The sequence below is a fragment of the Anopheles funestus genome, chromosome 2RL (genome assembly GCF_943734845.2).
Source record: "Anopheles funestus chromosome 2RL, idAnoFuneDA-416_04, whole genome shotgun sequence".
NCBI classification, from domain to species: Eukaryota; Metazoa; Arthropoda; class Insecta; order Diptera; family Culicidae; genus Anopheles; species Anopheles funestus.
The window spans coordinates 83,585,824-83,609,647 of NC_064598.1; the positions used below are offsets into that span (position 1 = coordinate 83,585,824).

Below are 23,824 nucleotides of genomic sequence, written 5' to 3' on the forward strand. Positions count from 1 at the left end.
TTGCCGGTGCGACAGATATCATCGCTATCGGTCTACACCATCGCGGGCGCTTTCCATTCCCAGCGCTTGTTCATCTTCCACAACAGTACCACCGTTTCCCCCACTGCTCTCCGTGATCCTCTCCAGAGCCGATGGTAACCTGCCCCTAGAAGAGATTCTGTTTCTTTTTTATTATCGTTTTATAAGAAAATCAATAAAAAATATCTTAATTTTAGATCTCCCATCCCGAATACATTGGGAGCCGAGCGTTCCGCGGTGGAGTTGTTCTCGCTGGTTTGGGGACCGCACCGCACCATACAACGCTGCTAATGGTGATTTGTGTTCGGACGCGCGTGTCTTCCCCAGAGGTGGAGCGACCACTTCACCCCGCCGGCCAAAAGATCGATGTGGTCCATAGCGTACGATACCCTAGCCGCAACAGACAGTGGTGATATCAGTAGAGGAAGAATAATGCCCGCTTCTGGCACCCGATGGAAATGCTCGGTCTGGTGGTTAAGGCATCGTTTAGGGAAATAATTTACGGTTATTATTGCGCGTGAGTGATCTCTACAGCACTCGGAAATCAACGAAATAGACACAAAATCTTGGCGATCACAGACTGCCACACACATGACTTGTGTGTGTTTTTTTGCTTTTGTTTTTGTTTGGAACCACAAGCCGACTATGCTTAGTGCGTTTGGTGTTGGATTGTTTTGTAGATCGAGTAACGATAGCGATAGTGTCCAGTGATAAAGTGTTTTAGAGTTATTGTAGATTTCTAGCACTGCGTCCGGATGGTGACCAATGGGTTTAGGTTTCCATTCCAAGAAATTCGTCTGAGCGTCATGAAATGCGGTGAATCTTGTCGTTGTGGGAGATGTTTTAACTCTCCAAAAAAAACCCCCAAAAATGTGATCATGTAACAACATGTCGCTGAGAATGGTTTTTGGTTACGAGGTTGAGCTTTACACGCATGAGAAGATCTTTTTTGTGAGGTCAAGATTTTTAACAGCAAACTTTAGTGAAAGATTTATTTACAGTGCAGAATGACATTTTTCGGTGTTTGACAGTTTGGTATATACGAGTCCCGTAAAATCTGATGCATTGCAATTATTGTAGCATCGGAGACCTTGCCTTACTAGCAAGATTTACTACACCTGTACCTTGAGTCTGACGTTACCGTGCAGCTGCACAGCATTCTTCGTAAGCTCAAATCGTATTGATTCGTTTTTTTACCTATATGCTCACAGACGCATGACTTTGGCAGTGCTATAAAACCTATTCATAGGCCATTTAGCGATCGTAAAACGAGTGAGTACGCGCGCGCGCGCGCTCATTGAACCATAAATTCTCGATGTTCTGGGCAGTATTTTTTTTATTGTGTCGCGAATATGAGCTCGCGTCGGTGTCATCGTAAAGCTGTTGCATTTGGCGGATGTGATTCACGACACCGAACAAGACTGGCCAATGGCCAACGGTCACGGGATATTGGTGATGTTGTTAGGTGAACGGTTTTCAAGGAAGTTAAAATTGAAAAAAATATAATTCTTCTTTCACTGTTGATGGCGAATGCACACACACCGGTGCATTAATGTCAATCGATCAAGCAGAACTGTTTTTTTTGTTTGTAGTATATTTTAGTTTCCTTTTACATTTAGTTTAAGTTTCTTTTGCTTGCGTAATTTAATGAAGAGCTTGTTGCGTACAGTTAGGAGGAAAAAAAATATGATCGTAAAGTGCGTAGTTTTGCGAAGCTGTCTTATAAATCTGTATAATGAGCGTTTTTACTAGTGATGAATTCAAAGATCAAATAGCGCAAGTTCAAGCAAAAACCACATATAAACGATCGTAGCCCTGCTTCTGAGTGTGTGCCCCGAACACAAACTTACTTCAAAGAAGCGTAAAAAGCGTTCCACCAGTACCTAGCACCTACCAGCGCAGACGATGTGCGAGCATTTAAACGCATCTTGGGCACATTTCCGAAAGTCATAAAGCTTAAATTTACGACAAATAAATCATTCCTCGCACGGAGTGAAATGAATAAAAACGTTCTGCAAAACGAAATCTGAGTAAGACCAACCAACAACAAAAAAATGGATACTAATCCGAGCTGTAGCGAAATGAGTTAAGCGACTGTGGCCATTCTGCCCGTCAGTCAGTCAGTTAAAGATGGACTTGATCTGTTTTTGGTGGAGAGAGAGAGAGAGAGATAGAGAGAGAGGGATCTACTGCGCTCACAACCAATAAGAAGCAAAAGTCGTCCAAAAAGGGGGGAAAACAAGAGGTAACAACGAATGACGGCTTGTACGTACAAGTTGTTGGTCCGGCTCCGGATCTTCTTGGATCCGAATCTTGCCATCCTAACCGTTTGTCGCCTTAACGCGTCGCGCTCGACCGTCCACCGTTTTGGGTGGTGTGTGGTGTGTTCCAAAAACCGGAACGAATCCCGTACCCCGGACGTTCCCTTTCCATGGCGGTGCTTCGGTACTGCGAATGGGATTATGATGAATGGCCATACCCGAGACATTCGTCTTCCGTGAACGGGTACATGATTTACGGATATCTCAATTTAGATATCATATTTTACAGTTCGCCACCCCTCTCGTCTTCCAACGGGAAGGGCCGGCGGGATGGTACGTGGGATGAGTGTGGGGAATGATAAATTTCCTCACGTGAAGGCACTGAATGCTGCTTTCGGTTTCGGTGTCTTGAGCGATGTGTCTCAAGTCTTTGCCGTGTATGGGCCTAATGTACCGCGTCTGGTGGAAATTTGATCCCGGTGCATCGTGCCCGTGGGCTTGGCACTATAATCGCCGTGCCTTTCGACCAATCGCGGGCTCTGCTTTTACCGGCCTTCAAGGCAGTTTTAAAGGTGGGGTGATAAAATATCACCCAAAAACATTGCAAACGATGCAATTTTCCGTACCATGGTGCAGGAAGGATGGAAAATGAGGACAATATGTTTAACATAAAAATTGTACTCTCTCTCTCCGCCCCAACCCTTCCCACGAAAAAAAGGACCCAAAACTGTTTCTTACGAAAACGGTCACATGTGCATCTTATAAATCATTCGAAAAAGAACAAAACTAACCCGTGAAAACTGAACCGAAAAAAAAAACTGCCACGAATCGGCTTGCTGTACCATGGGTGCCATCGGTTGACACGGTGCGAGATGGATTTAATGTCGTGTTCTGGGAATCAGAGCAAATTTTTCATCCGAATAACAAATAAAAATGCCATTCCTTGTTTGGTCCCGATGTGGCGTCACATTCTTGGGATTGGGTCTTATCATCCGCGAGCTGACGAGCTGATGGTCTCTGCCGGGTGATGGCGGTGTCTGATGAGTCTGCGCTAAAGATACTTCATTTTTCACGCCCTATAAAGCTGGTTGCGTTTAATCGCAGATTTCCCGATTGTTTTGATGGCTATCGGGACGAGTGTAAGGAATTAAAAATTTAATTTTTAAGTAAAATTTCTTGATACTTTTAAGGGAAAAGTATGTATAATAGTTTAATTATTTTGGGGAAATATTTTTTTCTACTTAAATGATGCAATATTTCCCGGGCTGATCTTGCAGTAACTGAGGCATGCAAATGAGTCTCATCAGAAAGGCGCTTTCAAGGAATTTCGTCGGCAAGCGGTATGGAATATGTCTCTCTAGCTCTAAAGATACCGACACATTTTTCTTTTTTCGTGTATGTTATTGTGAATGTTAATTTAGCCGAAAAATTGACGTCAAGTCACTTACGTAGCGGCACAGCGGCATAACAATGCAACAGAATTCCTCGGAAAAGTTACCAACCGTCAGCGAGTTACGGATGCAGTGAGGCGAAAAATCTGCACCCTGTCTGCGGCTAAGTGCAATTTCCGCGAAACAAAGCAGAATATACGCCAGCCGAGACATCGAGACATCGTAAAGTGGCAAGCGAAACAAGAATTTCACGATTGTCAAAATATGATGTGCAAAATGCAAATGCATATATGCCACCGTTGGGAAAAACGGTTGCGTTGTTTGTTTTGTGGGCAGTTGATGTGATGATGTGTTTACCGCACCGTTGTGTAAATGAGGATAATGATACAATGAGCAACTGGGGTGGGTGGATTCAGTGATTAAGTCGAGCGGTATTCGGTTCAATTTTCAAAATATTCAAATATCCGAGGTTCGTCGCTTATTGCTACTCTTTTCAGCTTTCAATCACTGATCCAGTTTTGGATCCAAGATAAACAAGGTTAATCGAATCAAAGGTAAAACCTTCTGGAAATCGATTAATCTTGTTGGATGCTCGTTTTATCGTTCCTTCAAACGTACCATCATAATCCCGAATGAATGAAAACGATTTTGACAGCTTTCCGCCGTGAGTGACTGTGCGCTAGTCAAAACAGCATGAAACGGGAGCAACAAAGCAAGGGATAGAAAGACAGAAAAACTCGCACCAAGAAGAACCCACCTTTGCCACCTTTGAATGGAGTGATCTTGCAAAGAACACGCAAAAGTAGAATGAGGGAAAATCGGGAAACAAAACCAACAACAACAACAACAAAAAAACAACACGAAAGAAAAACAAACAAAATACGTAAACAAAACACTGAACACAAGAGTGAAGAAAAGAGTTGAAAATTGAAAAATTATGCAAATTAAATGTTAATTTTATTTAATCAACGAGTAATTTATGAATATTTGAAAAATTTGAATAAGACGAAAGGCGAACCAACGACAACAAGTGAAACGAAATACAAATTTTTAAAATGGGGAAACGAAACAAAATAAAAACCCCCGAAAAAAAAAATCGCATTCACTCGCCACACATCCACACAGCGCGGAGTAACGTGTACATCCAACATTCTCTCGTGCACTAAGTGTGGACGTACTTGCCTGCATGGTTACGTGGGAGCGAACGAAGGAAGTTTCGTTTTTTTTTGTTGGTTCTGCCGTTTTGCAGCCCCAATCTCTCTGGTCCCAGGCATATCAACCAGAAAGCCAATGTCCACACGGTTTGGACAGATTAACAAAAAGGCACAAGAAAACCGCGTCGACTACCAGAGCGATCATCAACGAAATATACGAGGACAGCGCGATACTACTCATTTGTATTCTGAGCTTTTAATAAAGATAAGAACCGAAAAACGAGAAATGGCTTCTTGTGGAAAGGTGAACCCACTGTGTGCGTATGTGTGGTTTAGTTCTTTTCCTTTCTTCATTGCTTCATGCGCCTTCTTCAACCTCGGCAAATGTTCGCCGGTGGTATCGTGCTGGTGGGGTACGGTTTTTTTTTCTTGGGAGCTGGGAAAGTAAATGGCTCTGTTAGGAGAAACGTCCCACCGTTTCGGGCGTGCAACTACTGCATCTGCATGCACGTTACGGAAAGGTAGCGAAACTGCAACGGGCTTCTCTTCCTGCCAGGCCAGTGCTGGGTGCTAAGTGGGTCAATTAATTTTTTCGGACATGGCCGATTTATAACTGCCGGTGCGTTGCACCTTGGTTGTCGCCACCACGCGTAGTTTGCGTTGGGCTTCAAGCTATCGGTAAAGTGTCAAACTTAATATACGGTGCAGCTTTCGGGGCTATGCTTCATTGCCGTGCTGCTGTGGGACGACTTTTGGACGATAATTTAATCAACGTCGTTTGCCCTATCGACGATGATAAACGAACGAACGTGACTCGCGCTGAGAGCGCGCTCGGCATTATCGTAATTTGGTGAGGTATGATCGCGCATTTCTGGCACTTTTCGGCGGAAGCCGTCGGTGACGATGATGGCCATGCTTATCGGCCAGGTTGTTTCGGAATGGAATTAACTAGACCCCGGTAGATTATCTCATGTCTTTCTTGAATGAATGAAAAGAAGGTTGGTTTCAACAAAATCCAGAATTGATTTTAAGAATGAGTTGAAGTAGAAAAAAAATTATCACTAAATCACTGAAAATAAATCCGAAAGTAAAAATGTTCTCAGACAACTTAAATATCAAGCGCCATTTTTAAGAACTTAGGCAAACATGTGTCGATGTTTCTTCTTCTGCTTCTCGAAATCTTCAAAAATGATCAGCATGCATTCTTTACTCTGTGAACATTAACAGCGAATGTTTACAGCTTCATGGTGTGGGCCATTTTAGCTCCGGACAACATCCCACTTGGGATTGGAAGTCCGTTAGCGATTGTCGCGGTGTCTTTGTCAGTCGAGAAGCGAATTAGTTAGGCAAACAAATGACACCCCAAAGATAGCCTAGCGTTGATCGGTCAGTTTACGGAGTAGGGAATCCACCACAGATAAGCGGATCATTATGGAAGGCAAGCATAATGGTGACAGTTAACCAGCTCGGTAGCTGTTTGAAATATGGATGTCAATTTCTTGAACAATCGAACTCGTTTGTTAGTTGTAATGATTTGAAGTAATTTTCTACCTATCATACCGTACCAAATTGCAATTATGTGAAGTTTGAACACACTATAAACCGGTTGAGTTTGCTTTAAGAATTGGGAAACGAATCGATTTGAGTAGGGAATATTGGGGACAGTTAGCAAACTACTCATGTACATTGTCTCTACATGTCTTGCTTTTGATTTCTATCATTCGTTGATGTTGGACTTGGCAGTAGAACAATTATACCACCTAAAATGAACCATTTGTCAACGTTCTGTATGTGTCTGGGCCGTCGAAGCATCCTCAGGTTTCTATTAACAGATGTTCTATTCTCACCCAAGGATTAGCGAATGGCACCAATGGTTAACCATCGCGTAGCGATCTCACTAGTCGCTATGATTGTGACGCCGACAGGCAGATTTATGAATGAAACACGATGTGTGTTGGCCACATGGTTTTTTTTTTTGCGAACGGAAATCTTCCCAATCTGCCCAAACGCTTCGCTTTCGCTCCCTAAATCAGTCAACCGGTCAACGCGAGTGGCTTTTGTCATCAAGATTGAAATCATCGACCAGGTTCAATGTTAAGCGCATAGACCGAACAAGATAGAATCTTGGCGATCGCCGTTGGCACATATGGCGGGAGGATTTATGCAACCAAAGGTCGTAAATAAGAAAATTTGTTAGCCATCAGGTTGGGTTTCCCAGTGTGGGTTCCTCAGCGTGGATTCGTCTCCCCGGATCCCCCCCCCCCCACCCCGAGACCTTTAAAGGGTCAGTGCTGCCGGCAGGAAGCTGCCGAGCGGATCGAGTTCCTCGCTGGGAGCAGTTATGAGTTATGAACCTGCTGGATGTATTCGCACGCCGTTCGCTGTCCCCAAAGTCGTTGACGCATCCGCGGGAGCTTGCGAAGAATCGCTGTTGGGGTTTTGCTTCTTTTTCTGTTTTCGTTTTGTTGCCTCACTCGAACCGTTCTCCATCGGGGTTCGCAAAAACGGAGAGAAAGATCGTAAACGAATGCTCGTCCCAGCAGGTGATGGATAAATTTGGGATAAGCAATGCGCGTACCGTACCGGTATCATTGCTACCTTCATCGTCGAAACCGATCCACGATCGTTCTCTCGCTTTTCTCCACATCATCCAGGGAGGCTTGATGGGGCCTCCTGATTTAGGTTCCTCCGCACGGTTCATTTTCGCAAAACAAACGCACGCTAACTGGGGAGGGTGGATGCGATATTATTGAAATTTTTACGATCCACAAACAAAACATTAAATACCCCATATAAGCTTGCTAAAGAGCCCAGCGAGCGATAACAGTAAAACCCAATATTTTATGTCTCTATTTATGAATATCTGCGGGTCGCAGCTCGTTCTATACCTTTCGTGTCCGTGCCTTTTTACACTGACTTTTCACTCTACTCCGGTGATCAGTTGGCAGTGTTTTTCGTTGCATTTCGATTGCAACTTGCACTTCGTTGGCTGTGGAATGCTTTTTCAGGTGGGTTCGGTTGACACCCGTTAGCGACCCGGGCTGAACGGCGGAGTGGGCAAAACGGTTTCACCTCCGTTCTTAATTCATGTCATCGGGGGCGAAGATCAAAAACCCCACTTACGAAGCGGGTATATGCGTATAATTTTGTGTCCAATTGGAAAACCCCCTGTGCGATGTTGCGAGCTGGTAGGAATCGTCTGCACACTGCAGGTGCACACGGCCGTTAACCGATGGCAATTCGATGCGGACCGGCGGTTTGTGTGGTGGGCAATTTTATAGGAATATAGATTAAATCATAAGATCATAAAATCAGCATCCCCAGCGGGGGCACGAGAGTACCCGCTGCTTGTCCGTCCGTCAGCTGTTTCCGTGTGCTTAGGATTCCGTGTTGGGATCGGGGACAACACCTCGTCGTCTCGAAACACTGTGGGCTCACGGGAAAACATAAAGTTTGGAATAAAATTTCACCCATAAAATGCGGTATCCAGCAGCGCTGCGAACGAAGACTTTCTGGGGTCAGTTTTTAGATCGTCGTACGTACGCTTTGGTACGCACACGGCAGGTAGACACTTTATGATATGAGATACGAGGAATGGTCGCAAATCGGTATTTTTTACAAACGATTTCTGTCATCAATATTTGTTACAAGTGTACCTTAGTGTAACAAGAAAAATAGATATTTACATTAAATAATAATAAAGCACTTATTACGAAAAAATATGTTTTATTTCTCGGCAGATACTTCAATTACTACAAATCCTAAGAAATTTAAATAATAAGGTTTACTTTGGAGACAAAATCTTTTTTTTTTTCTTGAATCTGTAAGATAACTACGCCATCTTTCACTCATTTCATAACATGCAGCTCACTGTCTATTTTGTAACGCCCAAAATTTCCTTGCCGTAAAACAACATCATAACTCATCGTTGCCGTCGGCGGGCTTTAGTTCTGGGTCTCTGCACATGACAAGCGCTTCGCGCATCGATGGACCCGATCTCCGGGGTCGCACCACCGAGTGACGTAGGCAAATGAGAGATAGAGAGGGTTCGGTGGAAAATCGGGAGGAATATGATTAAGGCCCAACACAAACTCGGTCGAACGATGTAGAACGAAAAATGTTGCATACCGCCTACAACATAAATTTCGAACGTTCCGTTTTTCCACCGAACTGGAACGAAGATTTGGGCTGAAACATTTGGGAAATAGTTGTCGTTTTTTTTTTTATTTACTTCGTTCTAAGCTGATATGTTTGAAGGGTGCCTTCCTTGCTTTGGTTGGTAAGTTTGTTTGGAATTCTCGGAAACGGATCTCCGGAGTTCGACGCCGGTGGGCTCGGAGACGGATTGCTGAGGACACTTGTTGTCGAGGCGCGTAATGTGAGTCGCGACTCTTCGGGGGATTTGTGTAGCATTATGCAAGATTAATGGGACGGTATGGCGTCTCGGTTTGCGGTGGAATGTTAGCATCAACGGGACGATATCGGAAGCGAAGGAGGAACTTGTAGAATTCCGGTGGGAAAAACTCGACTGCCGGATAGCAACGATGATGGTATACTTAATAAGGCGTTTGTCTTGGCACTCCTCCATCCGCAGGGTATTCGGTTCGCGACGGTGCTCCAAATGCTTGGCATCGATTAGTTCCTCCGAGTTGGTGATGCGCGCCCGGCACCTGGTGTTCCATATACGATGTTTTTCCTGCGCCGTCTGCAATACGCCACTCACCAAGGGCGACCACTTCACGATACGGGACTCGGCCGTCTTCTGTCGGTAAGTTAGCTGGATATTCGAACCATAGTTTCTTCGCCGCAAGTGAGTGCAAGAAACTGTATTTGGCTTCTTGCCTTTCTTCCACTTCAGATCACACATTGAGCTTCCGCTTGAGGCGACGACACCGCTACCTGGCATGCCGATGCAGTGTCCTTACCAGAGCCAGTACGGCACATCGCCGAGTGCACCGCTCAGCCCGAGTGACTCGACGACGAGCGGTGGCAAGCTAAATCCGGCCACCTATTACCCACCGCATGGCGTCACCGGTCTACCGCAACAACCTCGTCAGAAGGGACGACCTCGGAAGCGGAAACCCAAAGATATCGAAGCCATGACGGCTAGCCTCGGTAAGTTGCATATTCCTTAGTTCCATTATATTTTGTATCTCATGGAGGGTAAACTAGCTTTGATACAATTTCACCATTTATAAAGTGAGTAGGAAAAACACGTTACAAAGTGTCTCATCTGCTAGGAGTATTTTTTTCTGTTTGAAAATGTAAGACCACACATACCATCGCACCGCATTGGCTTAGCGAGGGGTCTGATGAACTCACCGTATCATATGTTACATTGTCCTGATAACGATCGCTAACGTTTGAATTTCGCAAAAATATGAATTTATGATCAGGTTTGGATAAAATGAAAATGTGAGCAGAGGGCAGGGCAGTTTGTAATACAGTTGTTTCACCTCCCGGAGTCCTCCACCTCATCTCTCCGTTACAACCGCGACACGCACGGCCTCATAGATTCATTTATTTTGTCTTCATTTTCTTTCCAAACGCGGACTGTAACTCTGGCTCTGTTCGCGTTCGGGTTGTGTGTTATGATCGCGTGTTTTGAACCGCTGGCTTAGCTTCAGATAAGCTGCCTTTGACCTAGAGACAGAGAAGGAGAGAAGAAAATAGGGAAAAGCAGAAAGATAAGAGGGGAAAAAGTGGCTTCCATCAGCAAACGATCGGCTGAGGGGATCTCTGTTCGCACGCCTCTACGCAACATGGTTCGGTGAAAATTTATGATGCTACCCAAAGACCCGTCGTTCTCCCCTACCTCCTAGCGTCACCGCCTCCTTCCATCCCGGGGGCCAACATCTTTCGATGGGAGAGGACGGTATAGCCAGCTTTTGCGGCAAGCGCCGGGGTGACAGAAATAAATAAATATTTAGTATGTAACGTTTGTGCGGAGTGATGAACGATGCTGATACGATGGTGTTCGCGGCATCTGCCCGTTGTTGGGCGGGTTTTTCGCGCAACTGTTTCGCGCCGCTCTGGTCGCACAAAAACAAGGGGAGCAGCAACAACAACAACACAAGAAGTAGCGATCTCTGAACCTGCCTTGCGACCATGATGGCTATCGTTGTAATTGCTTCAGTGAGCTTTTAGCTACCGCTTGATGGCGATGTGCCAGCAGATCTGGAATGGGGACCACAGCCGAGTTTATCCGTTTGGGTTTTGCAGATATTGTTTTATGCTGTAACGCTTTTAATTCCAACTCCTCGCAGTGCACGTACCGAGCATAGAGAGTGCTGACTTGACCTTTTCCGTTTGAATTTTTCGCTGTATCGTTTTATTACATTTTTTTTTTGCTTCACTGCCCCGCATGCTGTTGTCGGCATCAAGGCAGATGGTTTGTCCGCGTGTGTGTTCGGTTTTGAGTGACAGGTCATGTCGCGGAATGTTGTTACGTTTTGCGATCCGTAGTGGTGTAACGCAGAAGGAAAAAAACTCAACTATACAGGAAGGAGTAAAGAATGAAAAATGGAAGGATTTTTGTTTTTTTATTTTGTACAGCAACAAACAAGACATGGCTGCCTGAGCACATTTCGCAGAGATGATTAATATGCCATGATTAACCTGATAGTAAACACGATGTAAATATTTATGGTTATAAGAAAACTGGAAAACAATGTAATAGCCATATGTAACTGGACATGTTTTAGATTTTAGAAGAATTTTTCGATTATGGGTCTTGCGATTCGAAGGAAATCATTTTCTAACAGCCTCAAAAATGGTTTCCTGTAAACTGCAGTAGCAGTTGCGAGTGCTAATGACGTGCCATTTACAAACGTGATCCATTTAAGACACGCCATTCGGTGATCGACTTTAGAACTTGGAGGTTCGTTTCCTTTCAACGCTACAGGATGCTCCTTTCTAAAGGTTGTCTACAGTCTTTTGGTCTTATTTTGTCAGCTATTGCTGTGAGTTGATGAGATACTCGGTAGCTTAATAGGACGTGATTTGATGAGAGTAAATGATAACCCCACAGACGTAAAAAGGTGGTAAGCTTCCGGACCTTTAAGGTGATAGGCCATCATCATTGGGGAGTTACGATCACTTTAAGATCCATCAATGGGAGTTCCAGCCGGAAATGGCTTCCGTGTTGCTTTGCATGTTATGCTACCCTTTCTCGGAAATTGGATGATCGAAAGTTCTTTCCTGCTATCAGAAGCTGGAAATCGTGAAACATCCGACCGTCCCAACATTTTTGGGCAAATGTTTGTGATGTCTATTAGAGAGACATCAACACCGGACCCGGGGAACACCATTTGCTACCGGCGCAGAAGGTGAGACAAGGAAACTCGAAAGAAAAAAACGCAGGGGAGCGTTTAGCCAGCTTCCAGGAATACCCGGCGGCCGAATTACCCGGACCTGTCTGTCGGCGGGATCGCTTATCTCTATTAGCACTCACCCGAAATGGATGAAAAAATAGACAAATGCGAGTTGCACGCCTTCTGGCCTCCCTGGGAAGGGTTCCGCTAGCAAGGCCGCCCGGGTCTTGTCTCGAGGTCGCACCTCTTTCTTTAGTGTCTTCCACGACGATGCTGCCGCTGACTGTTTCGCCGGGTCTTCACGATTATATTGCCCCTACCGTACCGGATTCCCTAACCCCGGCAAACGAGCGGGGTTTTGTTGTTTTCTCGTGCGATCATTCTTTCATCGGCCCATAAGGCAGTAAAGAAGTCGAAAAGTTAATAAACATATCATAAAGAAAGAGATTGTAAAAGGTCGTAGGTTCAATAAAAGCCGTGGCTTGCTTGCCACGCTGCCACGAAGCCCACGGGCATTGCCCAGCGGGTCACTGTGTCTCGGCGTGTGTACGAGGACCCCGGGGGAAAGATACACCGGTCCTTGTGGCTGTTCGCGGGAACGCCGTTTGTGGAGGTGTGCAGGGGTGTAGAATGAGCTATCAACCGGTTCGAAAGGACCCGATCGGGTTCATAGAGAAGATTCTTATCGGACACATTTTCCACCGGGTTCGAAGCTTACACACTCGCTCAAAGATCAGCAGGACACACAGATGTGACGATGCGCAGGTTTTTTTTTGTCATCTGGTTGGAGTGTTTTTTTTTGTTTTTGTTTTTTAAGATTGGATTACTTTGGGTTAATTTATGATCGCGACAGTTGCTTTCCCAGCATTCTGACCTGATTTCGTAAAACGTTCTGTTACGTTTTATTTGGGTTTTGTCTCTATACTGTAACCTCTTGGTGTATATTGAGATGTAACGTGATCCTCAATACGGTTGAAGCACGACAAGGAGGAAGGAAGGAAAAAATAAAGAACAGCTCCAGAATAGATTAATTTATCGCTTTATGATTTGGGAAGCAATATTTACGAACCGAAAGCTTATCGGATAGTATGTTTTAGCTCACAGCTCGCATCATAAACGGCAATCGTTCCAGGAAACAAAAATCATTTTCAGTTTTTAAAAACACACGCATTTTACTGTGTTTCCAGTTGAAAATGCATCGCTTTTGAAACGTGGCATTCGTGATACTCCATCCTTCTTTTAGTTTTTAATCAAAACCATGCAATAAAAAAAAACATTGACATAAAACCAGGAATGTTCAAGCACGTGAAGAAGAATCTGCAAACAGAGCTTGATATGAAGGTTTTATTATTTGTACGAGCTTTACGATCCCTTTATGATCTTCGCGGTCCTATTGGCGGGCTGGCGTTAAACATGTTAATAACAACCTTCAACAACCGCTCCCCCAACGGCCTGGCATGAGATTCTTCGGGTCGGTCCTTGAGCAACTGAAAGGATTTTGCACGTTTCTATGTTTCGTTGTAATTTCAAGGACTACAAACCCATCGATGACGCGCCGTTCCAGTCCAGGGTTGGTAGACAGAACGGGTTGATTGGCAATCAGGCTGAGAAAAGTGTGGAAAGAAAATGAAATCTGTTTGCGCATCGGCATCATTCGGCTGCTGCCAGTCAGTTTTTATGTCAATGTTTATGTTTGTACTGCCTACTGACCGATAGACTCGACTCCCTCGGCGATGGCGGTGTCCGCCACACAAAAGGTACCTTGGGTATCGGTGGTTATTCGTTCGGTGATGGAAATATATTACAAACAAAGACCAAAAAAAAATACGGCCCAAACAATAAAAAGGAAATCAACTCACGAGGAAGTGCAGACAGTACCATTGTTTTTTGTAATGATTAACGACTACCGTCCTGTTCCGCGGTCCGTTGCAAGCGGGAGCCCTTTGTGGAAGAGATGCATAGTGGAACGGGTAAACAAGCCAACGATGCTGCAGGGTCAGTCTGGTTGATTTTGAGCTAAAGGGAGACCCACTACCCTTTTGGTAAGATCCACTTGCGATGGGTGCATCGAATTGGTCGCAGTAACCGTGTTACCCGTGCTGGTCGTCGTCGATAGTTCGGTCGAACGCCGAACCGGTTTTTCGATTGTTTAATCAGAGAGCTCCTCCTTCTCATTTCCAAGGGGCATTCTTGTTGAGCTTTTACAAGACGATGCCAGACATCTTCCGCAACGCAACGATTAGTTCGTTAAACGGTTGGTTTTACTCTCGGCCAAAGTAACTCTGTACTACTTAATGTGCCGGAAATTAAACGACACCGTGAACAGTAGTTTGGTTAAGCTGTCAATATGGTTTGAATTTATGTAAAGATAATTTCTACTAAACTAAACCATTACTTTGTTGCCAAAGTTGTCCGAATAGGGATGCGTTTTCCTCTATCCTGAAGGGACATTTATCCAATTTTCACCAGCCACATCGTTTAAGTCTTTTCCAACGCAATTCAGCACGAGCAAACGGCCAACAATTACGCACCTTTTGTTTTGCTGTGCAGGAAAGAAAAAAAAATCGTGAACACAATTTTCTATACCACCTCAAAGTGATCTTCCCTTTGGGCTTTTGCCAGAATAAGTGGCCAACTGTTGGGAAGTAGGGAAGGCTTAAAGAAAAAAAAAAACAACAGAAGCTTAAGCCGTCGACTTTAACGCCCTCCGGTGGTAGATGTTTGGCTGTTTCCCGTTTCCTGTGGCTGTCCGTTATTGTTTTTTTGTTGCTTCTCCTCTTCATTTCTGCTTCGTTTTACGCGTTTCTCCTCCCCCAAAAGGTTTATTCTCCGATTTTCTTTGATTTGACAACTTCAGGCGCCTAAAGGTCCCATGGTCGATGCGATCAAAAGGGAGGCGAAGCATGCGTTCAGGTAACTTCATCGCGCAGTAAAAGCGAGACAACGAAACCGCTAAAAAGATGAACAAATGAAAAGAAAAGTAAATGAAAGAAACCCGAAGGCATCAAGAACACAACGCTAAACTGTAATATTAAGCAAAGAAAACCTTCCAACTCGGAACGTTATTCCTAAAAAAAAAACAAAACAAAAAACTACACCAAAAGATTATAAAAAAAACCCCGAACCGACGAGGAAAACAGTATCATTGTCTGGTGCGTCTGACCAGGGGCCTTTGGAACCCGGTTATTATTTGCTCTCGGTACCCCTGGCGGGAGTACTACCGTTTCGGCCCCTTTTTGGCTGCGATCGTTTATCGTTGGCTCCTTGTCGGTCCATCCAGCCGGTCGGACTATTGACGGCAACGGCTACCGGTTAATGTGCTGCGGTCGCCTTCAAGTGAGAAGAAATAATATACACCGTGTTGCGTAGCGGTAGCATAATTCTAATAGTCCGATCGGATAGATCATGCGCTTTGCAGGCGGCTTTGTAGTGATCCGTATTTTTTTCTTCTTCTTGTAGTGGCTCACGAAATCACAACTTCAAGGGGTGGGTTCGTTGCCGTCCCGTCGAGCAGGTCTGTAATTTGTCTGGGACGCACGAAGGTACGGTTCTGTATCGATCGCTGGCCAATAGCCGCCAAAAAGCAACAGGGCGATCCTATGATCTATGGTTTTTTTTCTAAACATTGTTATGTAGAGTGGCCTTTGTTCTGCTGTTCGGCTACTGGAAGTTGGAGCCCGATTTCCGATCAGCATTGCACCCACCCACTGGATTGAAGTTGATCTAGACGACCTTAAGCGTGATAGGAAGCTATGGATTTGCGTAACATCAGGTAGCCGGTCGGGCTACTGGTCAGAGGTCGGGTTCAGACAACAGCAGATCAACCCAGTTTTAGGAGTAAGACAGGAACGATGCATAAACCCCAAGAGCGCCAGTCGTCCAAGGGAATCTGAATTGAAAACTGGGAGTTTAAAGAAAAAAGCCAAGCAAACCGTGGGAACAGAGTGAGCTAGAATTACGCTCAATTCCACCCAGCTCCGTTGGGTGGGAAGATGGAGCACATTTTATGACACAAAGTTGTAAACATTTGGTACCTGTTTAGTGTACGGAGGGGTTTTGTCTTACATACATTCCGTGCCTTGAAGTGTACATCTCCAAGCCAGTATTTGATTGTGTTTCACCTGTTGATTGTTTTCTTTTTTTTATAGTAAATTTTCCATTCCAAAAAACTAAAGACTGTCTAAGGTATAGCAAGTTTTTGCGTCACTAGCACTGCATGTTTTCGGTTTGTGGTAGTTTGGACATTTTGATGACCTTCAGGATGAGTCTTTTCTCCTTCGTTGATGTTTTTGTTCACCTAGAAACATCGCCAACCTCGGTCACCTTAAGGCTTGGGTGAGCATGTTTTTCCAAAAAAACACAAAAAAAACCCTTCCTTTCATAGATGCAATACACTGCCGTAAAACAGTCTTGCGTACTCGTAACACTCACGATGTCCCCGATAAAGACATATCGGTTTGTTTTACGATTATTATGTGCTCGTCGTGTGCGTACCAAAAAAAAGGTTGAAAGTTGTGGTGCTGATCATGACCGGTGTATACTCTGCGAGACAGCATCCCGAACCCCGAAGGTTACGATGTACAATTTCCTTCCACAACTGTAACAACCGTACCCAACGGTACGGCGCAAGCGGAGGGTGCGCCGGTTAGCTTACGATTCGGTTTTTATGGTGCCTGACCAGCTACAAAACTCACATTGAGTTCAGGGATAGTCACACCCGCTGCTGGCAAGTGGCCCTTTGACATACGGGTGAGGGGGGAGACGATTGGTTGAGGTGGAGAGAGCTACGACACTAAAAACCTGAGGCCTTTATATCTACCGACACCACAATGAACAAGTAGCCACCACAGAAGGGAACACTGGACGTGTGGAGTGACAGGGTGAATCGAGGTTTATCCTCTTCCTTCTACCACATCTTGTGTCCAACGTTTTGTTGCCTAGTGAAAAAAAATTAAAAAAAATCAGCAGCAGCAATTCACTGTGCGCTCTGGGGACTGGTTGGGAGTGAGTTAGCAATAAAGCTAAGACACGCAAATACACGTGAACCGAAGCCGTGGCTAATCCAATCGTGATGCTTTTTTCATTTTCCCATTTTCTTTAATCTCCTGTTTGCTGTTACTCTGTTCCGCATTTGCAGACCTGAACACCGAGTATTTGGATCTGGGCTTTAGCCGAGGTCTTGGGTCATCGTCGCGCGCCAAACGGATGCGGACGTCCTTCAAGCATCATCAGCTCCGTACGATGAAGTCCTACTTCGCCATCAACCACAATCCGGACGCGAAGGATCTGAAGCAGCTGTCACAGAAAACGGGACTGCCGAAACGTGTGCTACAGGTAAATATTACTTTTATAACAAATATATCTATCCTAAAAAAATGAATTCAGAGATATATAAAATAGGCAACCATTTTCTTATCAATCCACCATTAATTCATATCGATTTCTAACATATGCACCATGTATCTTGTCTCCCCGAATCTAACCAGGTTTGGTTCCAGAACGCACGCGCAAAATGGCGCCGAATGATGATGAAGCAGGAAGGCAAAATCATTGATTCGGACAAGGGCGACGGTTCGCTCGATCTGGACGGGTACGTTTCGCACAGCCCCGGTTCGTACATTATGGGCGGCCCGGGTAGCCCATCGTCCCTCGACTAGCAACAGTCACAGTCGAGAATGCAATGGCAAGTGCATCTTCGGCGCTGGATACGACGGTTACTCGGTGGAACGGCACCCAGCAATGGCCACAATGAAGCAACCACACCGGCATCACGTTCGCAGTGAAATGTGAAAACTCAAGTGCGGCTTGTGCACCGTGTGTGCGCGCTAGTGTGTGTTTGAAAGTTTGTGTAACAAGTGCAACAGTTGCAACAGAAACATCCAATCATGCGACCAAAAACCAATGGAAAATTCCGAACGTACAATACCTCAAGTGAAAAGAAGAAAAAAACACGGCACACGCAAGCAGGAAAAAAAACCAGTGGAAATGAAAATGTAAATCGAATCCCCCAAAAACAGGTTGTGCGTTCGTGGTCTCACCATTTTGCGTTTGGACCGTTGATCGTGCGTGTGCTACCATGCCTGCTCACGGTCATGTCGCGGAACACAATGATGTTATTATATTCAAATTTTTGTGCTTTTTTTTCCTTTTCTCTCTCTCTCTCTTAATTCCTCCATTTCCGACCGATTATTCGGCTCGTAAGCAGAGGACGAGAAATGGAACGCGCTGCATCGCAAATGGGGGAGGAAATCTGCAAGCCGGGAACAGGAACGGGAATGGGTTTTTGGCACGGAGCAAGAAGTAAAACGAAACTTACTTGTACATGCAATGAATGTATCGAAAGCGTAAGCATGTCGCCCCGTTAGCTTTTGCGGTGGAATTGAATTCTTCCCACTCACTGGCCGCCGGATGCCGGAACATCTTTTCCCTTGCGGCTTGCATCGGTACACCTTTCAGCACATGTCGTTGTTGAGGTTTTGTTAGAGGGTAAATGCTTTCGGCGTTCGGCAAAAGCCAATCCCCCCATGTGTATTCATGTGCGTTTGCCCCCTTTTTGCCCCATGTCTCAGTGGGCGGGTTCGAAATGATGGAAAAATCTCAACGTTCAATACAACGAAAAAAAAACACACAAAAAAACATCATACAGGAAGCAATAGTGAGCAAAAATGTTGTAGTAAAAAATGTATAAAAAAAACCGCAACACAAAAAAAGGAACATAAACGTGCCCAGTAAAAAGCAAAAGGGTTGAAGAGAAGCAAACAAAACAAAAAACGAAACTTGTATCAAACTGTAGGAAAAAAGCAGAAGCAGCACAACAACAGCAAAAAAAAACCTCCCAGTGCAACATACATACATGCTGAGATATGAACAAAAGATAGAACACGAGAAGAGGAAACAAACATAGCAGAGAAAAAAAAAGAAAAGACAAGAGTACACATTTTTATAAACCAACGAATCCAACGCGAATAGTGAACTGTTAGGGGTTGGGGTAGGAAAAATGCCTCCAACTCGTAGCTAAAACCCAGTGCTGGCGTGTGTGGAAAGAGATAAAAGAAAACACAACAACTAAAAGTGAGTATAAAAAAAAATGGCGGCATAGTTGAGGCTTTTGCTAGTCAAACATCATCGCGCACACTCACATAAACCGAATAAGTCGGTGTGGAAGAGATTCTTAATAATAATGTATGCACATATGATTACCAGCATACATATGCATACTTGGTATGATTTTCTCATGTTCATGATCGGCCACAAAACAAACGCGTTCGTGCGTTTTTGTTGACCGGCTAACCATGTCTTTCAGCTTGATCTATCCGCTTACCCGACCCGATCGACGGCCATTTTTTTATAGCATGTTTTTCCTTCTTGGCGTTGCTTTGGACATTGAATGTCCCCGCGCATGCGTAAGATTGGTCCACAAGGATAATCTCACCAGTAGCGATGGTTCGTTGGTGACGTTGGGTTTATTGATTTGAATCGGAGTTGATTGATCAATCTCCGGTAGCTACGTTTCCTTTCCGGGAATTTGATTTTGCAAAAAAAAAAACGCCCGTTTCAGGACTCATGAATTGCAAATTGTGGCCCAGGGCCGTTGTTGCGGTCGGTTTTGCGGACGAAATCCACCCGAAAGGAAGAAGGATAATCCATACGCAATGGCGATTATCCCACAATGGTGTTCCGCAGACTGAAGTCGAAGACTTCCAGTGTAATAAATTCAATCCAGTGTACATAAAAAGACAATCGATTTTTGTCCACCTCTTTGGTAGACCCGGTGCGTTTATATGTATGTTGTTGTTTTCTTGTAACAACTTCGACGAACGGAATTGATTCAGATGCTTGCTTGTTAGGGGAAAATGGCCAATTCTCATGTACTCATTTCCATTGAATGGAACCATTAACTAAATGTAGTTTTTCGATCGATCAGCAAGTATTTATGTGTCTTTCTTTTTATTTCATTTAAATCTTTTCGTATCACAAAACATGACACGGAACACTTTACCATAAAGTTACATAAGTTACATCGAAACAAAACAAAAAAAGCCAAATTCCTAATTTACTTCCGGTGTTGCTTAATTTTCCACTTCGGGTGATGTATTATCCGCCTCACTGTAGTAACTGTGTCGTGTTTTTTAAAAGAAATGTAACAAATGTTTAAGATTTATGAAGCAAAGCAGGAGACCCTCTTTTCCTACGTAAGGTTCATGCGATGAAGAAAAATGCTCAACCCAAAAAGAAAGAAAAAAACGGAAGGAAAGCCCGAGAATAAGTATGGCTGCGTCACAAAACAGGACAACAGGTTTGATCCCGAACAAGTAAGGTAGTTCATAATTTATCGTAATGCTGGAGGGAAAGGTTTGATTTTCCACCATGCGTTTCTGTATTATGGTCCTTTTGCTGAAGTGGGACAGAATGGAGTGTGTTAGGTTAATAACGGTGACCCAGTAACTCACGGTAGCGAAATTAAATGCTCAAGCAATTGATGTAAGCAGTTTCAGGCGACAAAAAAACAGAAGCCGGGATCGAGCACTAAACATAAGTCTGCAGTAGTGTGGTGGCATTCACTGACACCAAACACCCCCTTTTTGTACAGCGCTGGCTAGCGAATAAATACCTTAAGATTAGATGGTAAAAATATTTCCTTTCCGCATGAGAAGGAACTAGATTGTAGCGTGCTGTTTAAGGGCGGAAGACGCTGTTGGGCGCTTATCCTAAGGAACGAAGATTCTTATTTATATTAATGCGAAGCTAGCTATACGATACAACACAACACACACGTACATTTTAAGGCAGTGCTAATGCGGAAGGGACAAAAAAGTTTAACTAGTGATAACATTTTCAAAAACTTCCTTCCTCTCACTGAACCACGGATGGATATGAAGGTTGTTACAAAAAAGTGCACCGAAAAGCGGCGTCAAGCTGTACGGTGAAGTAGAACAAATAAAGAGAAAGAGAACAGAAACATTAAAATACTTGTGCTTTAATAAATGTTAGTTTTTCCTATTTATTACTTCCGAAACACAATCCGGTGAGAGGGGGGGAGCACATCTAGTCAGGTAAGCAGCACTAACAAGAAAATGCAGAACGAAAAAAAACTCGTAGTGGCAGGACCTTCGCACAGGGAGGTTATGTTTGTCGCACGTGTTTCCCATTCACGCCAACACATCAACCGCGGGTATAATGCGACTCGTGGACTCCGAACATGGAGAGCTCATTATTTCACCTCGCACGTGTGTAGCTTGCGCCCATCTCCCGCCGTGCCGTTGTTACCGAGGACAAAGTTAAAGGACTGGATGCTTCATAAAAAAAAATCTTTGCTAACGCGCGTGGAAAGAACATAGTCGTGTGGGATGTGGGATTTTCTCCCTATCTCTACAGGGTGACAAAAAAGTGGTGGCGATTTGGTGGCGATTTTAATGGCGGGAAAGGAAACAACAACGAAGACACGTGCCGGATCAAACGGGACGAGTTCTTGGTAAGGGTTTTTTTTTATTTTGCTCCAATTTGTGTGGTGGCTAGCATACACCGTCCATTCTAGTTTGCAATCCGGTGGGTGTGCATTAATACGATTTTAATCAGAAATAATTGTGCGCTTCATGGAGTGCGGGAAAAGTGCTGAGTACCTGCTGAGTGCTAGTGAAGCTGTTACTGCCAAGAGTTTAGCGATTAAAAAATTAATCCATGCTTGATGTCTCTAGTTTACAATTATTTTGAATTTAATATTTTAAAGTAAAGTTTAAATTTTTTAACTATTTCTTGATTATTTTCAAGTTAAACTAGAATATGCTGAAGAAGATCTGAAATCTTTCCGGATTTCTGGATCATGAAAAGCCGTTTCGGTTCAATCAACTGCATGGTAAGCTTTATAACAGAGAAAATCATTTCACATTTCAAAAACTCGAAAAATATGGAAAAATTCCAGATCTAACTGTGTAATTATTCTATTTCAAATTGAAAACAAACCAGAAATAGCTACAACTTTCACATTGAATTTAAAAAATCCTGAAAATAACTAAAATTTTGATTCGTTAAAGTTTTTTAGAGTTGTTTAAAGCTTCTAATTTAGTTGGTTGATTATAAATTGATTGATATTCGGTATTAATAAAGTGATTATTAATATTTTCATTTAATTAAAGAACATGCAAAAAATTTCGATTGCAAACAATTAAATGAAATAAAAGAGTATTAGAACTTACAAAGAAATAAATTATATGAAACAAAATAAATAAATATGAGGATAGTTAAACCTAGTTATAGTTAACAAATGGCACTGTAAAAATAGTATTATATATCTATAATTGTTTTATCTTAAATAAAAAAAACAATCCTTTTTGATGGAGTTATTTTTGAAAAATGATGGGAAAAAATTATACTAATTTTATATGTACAAAACATTTGCTATTTTATTCTGGTAGGTAGAGAAGATAATCATAAAATATCTTATACGAATCCAAAATTAAATTTAGCTAAAGTATTACTAACCGTTACATTTTATTATCCTGTTTTATGTGCTACAAACCCCCGTTCTATTGAGACGTGATGATGCAGTAGACTACGAGCACAATACGATAGATTACTTTTCTACTCCACATTCCAGTTTTGAGAAAAACGGTCAGGAAAAACAACTTAAACTGTAACCCCCATTCACACGATTTCGGTTGTAGGGAAGTAATTTTTTGGCGGTTTTACAAACCCTTCTCCGCTAGGGCACGAAAGCACGCCGCAGAGAAAAGAGACTTCAACGGGTAGTACGGTAGCCAGTGCGCTCTGTTTTGCGTAAATGGCGGCTTCTTTGCGCAGGGGTTTTTAGTTGTAACCATTGCGTACCATCTTTCCAGACGCCGAATCCAGAAATCACTCACTACCGAACCAGGCTTCAGTTACGGGCAGTTAAAAGTATAACGCAATAAAGCAACAAAAAACAACATGAAATGAAACGAAATGATCCGTTTGGAGAATGGAACTCATAAAAAAAACAAAATCTTCCTTGAATTTTCTCACCCGCTTACCTTTTTTTTGTTCAAACTTCTCGCAGGGAGTCATGGTTTGTGTTTTTTTTTCATTCCAACCCTTATTCCATTCAGCCACAATTAATATTGGTCAAAATATAGCGCTTTCTAATTATAAGCTTCTTGGTCAGAAGGAATCGAAGGAAACATCATAAAAGAAAACTTCTAGTGAGAGACCAAAGCATAAAAAAAGTCCCGAAAGTCCTAGAATGGTGGGCAAAAATGGAACAAAAAAAAGCGCAATAAAAAACTGAACAATTTTGCACAAGAAACAGTGCAATTTAAAAACACGTAACCCCAGACAAAGACATTCAAAATTCTAAAAAAACTGAAATTGAAACTTGAACAAACGCACATCAGAGCCGGCATTGATTTGTACACAGAGAAAGAGAAGGATATAAAAATAACGCAACAAAAAAGTCGTGCACCTTCTTTGATTGTGCAACAAAAAAAACAGGAATCGAGTTCCGTAACGTTGGGTGCCGGAAGATGGCACACCCGGAGGCCAAAGAAAAGATGCCTCAAATTACAGTAATTACTACGCCGGGAAGAAATGGAAGATGGCCCGATTCTCTGTTTCTCTCTCGCGCTCCCTCTCGTGTTCAACGCAAACGATCGTGCCGCAGTCTGTTGTCGGTGGCAACTTGCGGTAGCTATGAATGTCGAGTGGAGACACGCAAA

At 43.5% G+C, this 23,824-nt stretch overlaps 1 protein-coding gene across 1 annotated transcript in view; it reads left to right on the forward strand.

Moving 5' to 3' along the window:
- LOC125764504 (protein apterous) overlaps positions 1-21,104 on the forward strand; it is a 63,477-nt gene extending 42,373 nt beyond the window's left edge. The window contains exons 5-8 of the mRNA XM_049428842.1: positions 9,419-9,592; positions 9,683-9,939; positions 17,275-17,471; positions 17,624-21,104. Coding sequence (XP_049284799.1) covers positions 9,419-9,592; positions 9,683-9,939; positions 17,275-17,471; positions 17,624-17,794 — 799 coding nt within the window. The 3' untranslated portion in view covers positions 17,795-21,104. The remainder of the gene's footprint in view (positions 1-9,418; positions 9,593-9,682; positions 9,940-17,274; positions 17,472-17,623) is intronic.
- Positions 21,105-23,824: the final 2,720 nt, after the last annotated feature.